Source organism: Petromyzon marinus, unplaced genomic scaffold (genome assembly GCF_048934315.1).
Source record: "Petromyzon marinus isolate PM22_M1 ecotype Great Lakes invasive population unplaced genomic scaffold, UKy_Petmar_22M1.pri1.0 PM_G_Scaffold_4, whole genome shotgun sequence".
Classification (NCBI taxonomy): domain Eukaryota; kingdom Metazoa; phylum Chordata; class Hyperoartia; order Petromyzontiformes; family Petromyzontidae; genus Petromyzon; species Petromyzon marinus.
This window is the reverse complement of record NW_027422983.1, coordinates 2,311,271-2,318,609: the sequence shown is the minus strand read 5'-3', so window position 1 is coordinate 2,318,609 and position 7,339 is coordinate 2,311,271. Positions and strand designations below refer to the sequence as shown.

At 43.8% G+C, this 7,339-nt stretch overlaps 1 protein-coding gene across 1 annotated transcript; it reads right to left on the bottom strand.

The window, feature by feature from the left end:
- Positions 1–4,046: 4,046 nt before the first annotated feature.
- On the bottom strand, positions 4,047–6,874 carry LOC142916530 (uncharacterized). The gene has a single exon (XM_076061658.1). It carries the CDS (start codon positions 6,758–6,760, stop codon positions 4,568–4,570), a length of 2,193 nt encoding a protein of 730 aa, XP_075917773.1. The 5' UTR covers positions 6,761–6,874; the 3' UTR covers positions 4,047–4,567.
- Positions 6,875–7,339: the final 465 nt, after the last annotated feature.

Here is a 7,339-nt window from a genome sequence, read left to right as displayed (position 1 = left end):
ACCGCCGACGACGGAGCACCAGCGTGCCAGCTGCTCGCAGACGTACTGCGCGCATTACCTACCGAGTCCGCGTACAACCGCGCCGCTGCGGGCGTGCTTCTAACGCCGTCTACCAGACGGTCATCTCAGCTACAACAACGCATCTACTCGTTCACCAACGTCCGTCGAGTCCGAACCAACTACTGAAAGAAGAATCAACTGATACGTATGATACACTGCCCCCCACTACACGACAAACCAGACGTCTGCTTGACGCAAAGAATCGATTCCGAACATTGGCCTACTCTTTCACCACTCATACCATTCAACACACACACACGGGTCATTAACAAAGCCTAAAACCTCAAGCCATTGAATTATCCGTGATTGTGGAAACATCGCAACGACCGAGTGAATAATCCATCGTTTTTAAGAGTGTTCATAATTTTCCTCTGTAATATTGTGCTGGGGCTGTACTTCGAACCGCATAAATTACCAACTGACCCATTAACAAGGATTAATTCTTGGTACCTCACCACGGAGCGCCGCTCGCGGGGTTGAAGAGCGGGTTCAACCGGTTCCCTGTCAAGGGTCTGGCCACAATTAATTAAAAGATTTGCCCGAGATAAGGATCTCAAAAGGAAACATCGCCACCCATTGAGTTGCGTTGAGAAGTCGATTAGAAATACTTGAGTCGTTCGTTAATATTTTTCTTTCTACATAATCTTGCTGGTATCCACGAATGAAATAACGAATTCAAACGCATATTTGTGCCTCCAAGAATAATACTGGTTGGAGTGCCCTTTCAACGAGTAGCGTTGCATAATAATCAGTCATCCTATTGTTAACGTGACAATAATTGCATTAAGGGCCGCGCATGATCAATGACCGAATGCTGTGTTGTGTGACAATTCAAGTAATGAAGCATTGCGGCCATCGAGTGGTGTTGATAAGGCAATTAGAAGTATTTCAGTCGAACGCTTTAAATTCATAATCGTTATGAATCAATGAACGAACATCAACGTGCTACTGTGCTGACGATTTCAAGCATAATAACTTCGCATATCAGAATGGATTAAGGATTGGATACGAATCAAAGACCAAGTGCCGTGTTGTGTAACTATTCAAGCATACGAGTTTGCATATTATAAAGTTAAGGTTTGATAGAATAGTTCGCATGTTTTTAATCTCTCTCTCAACAACCGATCGATTGCGTTACGCGTCGGGAATTAACCACAGGTGCCGCTATCGAGGTGAAACAACGCAATCGTGATGGTATCATGTTAACGCTGTGTTGAAATTCCAAAATCCCGAGATTGAGTTTTTATATTATCCAAAAATTAAAGTTAGCTAGAAATAAAATTGATTAAAGCAGGTTTGTGTGTGATTCTTCCTGAAATTCTGCGTAATATTGTTCTGCGTATGAGATCTGAATCCTGGGGACCTATCATAAGCACACTATCACCAAACATAATCCATAACACACATAATTCGTAATGTTCAATCGAGAGTAATCGTATCCTTATCGATAATACGGAATTAAAGAGCAGAGTCGAATCGACTCTCTCTCATTCACGCTCACAACGCCTGCGTCACCGCATACTATTAATTGCGTCATTCCAATCCATAACACAATCCTCGTCACAGAGGCTCGACCTGATAATCCATAACGACCTGCATTATCATAACCACGCCCACTCGCATAAATTAATACGATTATCTCTCGAATCAGCATAATTTATGCACGTAATTACTCTGATTAACATATTTTCGGATAAATTATGCACATCTCAAATTTCATTTAATTTTCATTATTTTCATCAATTTTCATAACACCTATATATACAACAACACACACACGGTGCACAAACACGCACGGTACACACACACGCACAGTACACACACACGGCACACACACACACAGTACACACACTTACGCACGGCACGCCCACACTCCTTCAGTCACGTGACTAAGGTTGACGCGCTGCCCCGTCTCCCGAGGTGACCTCTTGGCTCTCTCGTCTCTCCTCGACACGTAGATTCATTTCTTACTCTTACCTAGAAGCGTCATTGTCGGTCTGTCTGTCTGTGTCTGTGGACGCAACTTGCAAGGAATTGTACTCACAAACTGTGGAGTTTACGTTTCAAATAAAGTGCCCAGATACCACGCGATAAGCCCCGTGGTGAGCCAGTGCTATTCCTATTTCCAATCCGTCAACATGAAAGTAGTTAAATTAACAATTTATTACCAATCTCCATATATATCAAAGGCAAAGTTGTGAATGTGTGCGTCTGTTCAAATTGTTTAGCGAACTTCCCGACACGCACCAAGCTTGAAATTTGCCATGTGGGTAATTTCCAGACTGTACACCATGCAAACATTATAAAAATAGACTTTTGTATATTTTGGGGGGGGGGGGGGGGGCGCGCAATAATGTATAAGCATGAAAACACCACGATACATAGGACTTACTTTGATTAGAATCTTGGAATTGATTGTGTACATGTTGAAATTGTTAAATGAGCATTTTGAGCACACTGCTGTTTTAATAAATGTTCATGATTCTGAGAATATGTGTAATTCTGAGCATCATAATGACCATATTGGAATTGTCATCATGAATGGGGGTACAATGATTTTTTATAACAATAGGAATGCAGTTTTGAGCATGACTATTCATATTTCAGACTCATTTATGACAATAGATTCACGATTAAATTGCGATTTTGTTTTGCTCATCAATCAGGATACTGTTAATGATGCGCATGCCCATAAATTGTTGAAATTACTAGAAATGCAAGTTGTGTATACTCTCCAACCCCATTCCTCTACCTACCCAGGGGGCGCTGCAAACCTACGCACCCCCTGCATGGACGACAGAGGCGCAGGGACAGATGTTCGATTACGTTGGAATCGATCTGCAGACGGCGGTCTTCTCGCACGGCCAGCTCCGTGTCGCCTTATCTCGATCCCGCAATCCCAAACAGGTGAAAATCAGCATCGAACCGAACCCCCGGCAAGGCCATCTACTTAACGACGAGAGAAAATTCACACGAAATGTCCTTTTCAATGAAGTCTTCCAGATGTAAATTGATACAAGCTTTTAATGAAGAAATACAAATTATCTAATTCAAAACACAACACAATTCAAATGTTTCATTTTAAAACTTCAAAACGGAGCATGGAGTACTTGCGTGAATGCGTCCTTCGTGTGCAAATGTTGTGACTTTCCTGGCCTGAAGGCCGTCAATGTGTTGGACCCTTATTGGTGCACAGCGTCTCAACAACAGCAGTGGGGTTTGCTTCAACCGATGGTTACGAACATCCAGACGTCAATCACCAAGGACCATTTCTAGTCCTAGTTAGACAAAATCTACGTCAACACGTAAGACAAAACTACAATTCGTGTTGTAGAGAATGTACCTCCTCCTATACGTGTAACTTTCAAGTGGTATGCCTTGTAACTGATGAATGATCCGAGCGTGCTCCCTATTTCAAAGACAATGAGTTGCTCCAGAGGCAGATGCTTCGTGAAACACAAAAGTACCCTTTGACCTGTATCACAAGAACAACGGGTCTCACCTGACTTCTCTGTACAGGTTACTTCCAAAACACACACACACACTTTGTCCTAACATCACTTATTCAAAGTTTGACCCTCAGACAAAATGTTACATGCACGCGCACAATCAGACACGGTATTCATTCTAAATCATTGACGGGCATATTAACAAAATTGAATTACTGCAGCGAAATTGACTGCATCACGTTACATCGTATTAACAAGATGTTATTTTACAAATACGCACCGTCTGCTTAACAGTGTATATACAACGTACTATTGTTGCGTCATTCAAAACGAGTAGGCCGTTGCATGCTGGCGTCTGGGTCAAAATGTAGCAAATTCTAAACATTACGCTACAAATAATAGATCACGGCGTTTCGATGGCAACACAAGCAATCGTCATCAGGTGGGACAAGCACAGCAGCAAGAAGAAGAAACTGCTGGAGTAGGCGCCTACTACTTCAGCAGTTTCTCTTGCTGTGGTTGTCCCACCTGATGACGATTGTTCGTGTTGTGATCTAAACGCCGTGATCTGTTATGTTTCTACCCACGTGGTGACTTTACCAAAATAACTCAAGAGTGTGGATTCCTGCAGTCACGAAAGCTTCGAATCAAGATTGCCTACAAACTACACAACTGAGATGACGCATCAATCATCGCCCCCTACTGACAGGCTCTTGTCCACATGCAGGCCGGTGCAGGGCCACCACCTTGTGCCACACAGGGGCAGCTGCTACTTGGGGATGCTCCTTCGAGTGTTTCAGACGAGGTACGACACAAAAGTCCGAGTTGCTGAGGCGGTTAAGCAAGCACCGAGTAAATGCAATTATGATAACATAGTGAATGCTTGGCGGCTTATTGTCTCTCACTCCTGGTTAAAGATCTACCCAATCCATAGGTCCACAAAGACTGGCCGCCCTTACTCTGCAGGTTGAACCTAGGAGCTGAGTGTCCAACTACACATTCCTGTCATTAAAGGCCTGTGACAAAGGTGCATCTATTAGAGCGACATCATCTCAGGCTTACACATCTACCGGGTCTCCACTTGACTTTGTATTGTCTCGGAGGAAGTCCACCCACACCTCCACTTCCACAAACTGCTGGGAGTTGCCTCGCTCTGCCTCACAGTCAGAATTCTCCTCCTGTTTCACGTTGCCTCCATCGATGTGAAGGTCCCATTTTGGAGTTGAATCTTCATCTTCACATTTCACCTTCACTTCTTCACTCTTCACCATCACTTCTTCACATTTCACCTTCACTTCTTCACATTTCAACATCACCTCTTCATATTTCACCTCGATACCTTTAAAAGTGTGCAAGCTGGGATTTTCCTCCGGTTCGTGTTTCATGAGGGATGGGCTTATTGTGGCACTTTGACTTTCACAAACTGATTTCAGACTCCACTCCTTGTGGATCTTCTGATGCTTGTGCATTCTCTGGTGTACTTGAAGATTTGATGAATTTGCAAATGCCTTCCCACACACACTGCACTTGAGGGGTTTCTCTCCCATGTGTGTTCTCTGGTGTTTTTTAAGAGCAGATGACCGTGAAAATGCCTTCCCACACACAGTGCACTTGAAGGGTTTCTCTCCCGTGTGTATTCTCTGGTGTGTTTTAAGAGCAAATGAATCCGAAAATGTCTTCCCACACACACTGCACTTGAAGGGTTTCTCTCTCGTGTATGTTCTCTGGTGTCTTTGAAGATGAGATGAATCTGAAAATGCCTTCCCACACACACTGCACTTAAAGGCATTCTCTCCCGTGTGTGTTCTCTGGTGTTTTTTAAGAGCAGATGACCATGAAAATGTCTTCCCACACACACTGCACTTGAAGGGTTTCTCTCCCGTGTGTGTTCTTTGGTGTGTTTTAAGAGCAAATGAATCTGAAAATGCCTTCCCACACACACTGCACTTGAACGGTTTCTCTCCCGTGTGTGTTCTCTGGTGTGTTTTAAGAGTAGATGAATCTGAAAAAGTCTTCCCACACACAGTGCACTTGAAGGGTTTCTCTCCTGTGTGTGTTCTCTGGTGTCTTTGAAGATGAGATGAATCTGAAAATGCCTTCCCACACACACTGCACTTGAAGGGTTTCTCTCCCGTGTGTGTTCTCTGGTGTGTTTTAAGAGCAGATGACTGTGAAAATGCCTTCCCACACACACTGCACCTGAAGGGTTTCTCTCCCGTGTGTGTTCTCTGGTGTTTTTTAAAAGTAGATGAATCTGAAAATGTCTTCCCACACACACTGCACCTGAAGGGTTTCTCTCCCGTGTGTGTTCTCTGGTGTGTTTTAAGAGCAGATGAATCTGAAAATGTCTTCCCACACACAGTGCACTTGAAGGGTTTCTCTCCCGTGTGTGTTCTCTGGTGTCTTTGAAGATTAGATGAATCTGGAAATGCCTTCCCACACACAGTGCACTTGAATGGTTTCTCTCTCGTGTGTGTTCTCTGGTGTTTTTTAAGAGTAGATAAATCTGAAAATGTCTTCCCACACACAGTGCACCTGAAGGGTTTCTCTCCCGTGTGTGTTCTCTGGTGTGTTTTAAGAGCAGATGACCGTGAAAATGCCTTCCCACAAACACTGCACTTGAAGGGTTTCTCTCCCGTGTGTGTTCTCTGGTGTAATACGAGATTATATGAATGTGCAAACGCCATCCCGCACATCGTGCACCTGAAGGGTTTCTCTCCCGTGTGTGTTCTCTGGTGTTTTACAAGAGCAGATGAATGTGCAAATGACTTCACGCACACAGTGCACTTGAAGGGTTTCTCTCCCGTGTGTGTTCTCTGGTGTGTTACAAGATGACATGAATCTGAAAACGCCTTGCCGCACAAAGTACACTTTAAGGGTTTCTCTCCTGTGTGTGTTCTCTGGTGTTTTTTAAGAGCAGATGAATGTGCAAATGCCTTCCCACACACACTGCACTTGAAGGGTTTCTCTCCCGTGTGTGTTCTCTGGTGTATTACAACATTACATGACTGTGCAAACGCCATCCCGCACATCGTGCACCTGAAGGGTTTCTCTACCGTGTGTGTTCTCTGGTGGTTCTGAAAAACTGATGGCCATGCAAATGCCTTTTTACACACAGTACATTTGAAGGGTTTCTCTCCTGTGTGACTTCTCTGGTGCCGTGTCAAATTTCCAGTCCGGTCCGTGCTGTATGCACGCTGGTCGCATTGTTGACTTGTCGTACCGAGCTGCGCTGAGTGCCTTTGCTCCATCAGACTAATTCTGCAGAGGAAGCGTCAGCTGCAGACAGAAAAAAAGAATATCCACACCATCTACACGTCAGGCACAGAGGAATGCACACGTGACTTACACGTCTATACTTATTAATATATTCATGATGTAGTGAAAAAGTTTCCCAAATTCATCAGATTTGATGAACGTGCAAACGCCTTCATGCACAGAGTGCACCTGAAGGGTTTCTCTCCACGGGCTGCTATGGCACACAGTGAGAGGGAAAATGTCATTAATATGCCTGGAAGCCTTCATATCTTCAAAATGAATATTAACCCAAAACTCTAAGCACACAATTTCGGCTGACTATAAAAGGAATATTTAGGAAAGCTAAATTCAGCTGACATAGCAAAGGGTGTTGAAAACAATACTATTTGTGTTATGCAGAAATGCATTAATTAACGTTCAATCGCAACTCAGGTGTGAATCCAGGCTCAGATGTCCTTGAATGCTGGGGATGAACAGTTCCGACTTCAGCGGAATGTGTGTGCTGTGTTCACCTCCTGTTTCCATTCGTATAAAGAGTTCCTGAGGAAAACAAAAATAAACTATTGTTTTTA

Coding starts and splice junctions, on each gene's coding strand:
- LOC142916530 (XM_076061658.1), bottom strand. CDS start 6,760: ATGGAGCAAAGGCACTCAGCGCAGCTCGGTACGACAAGTCAACAATGC.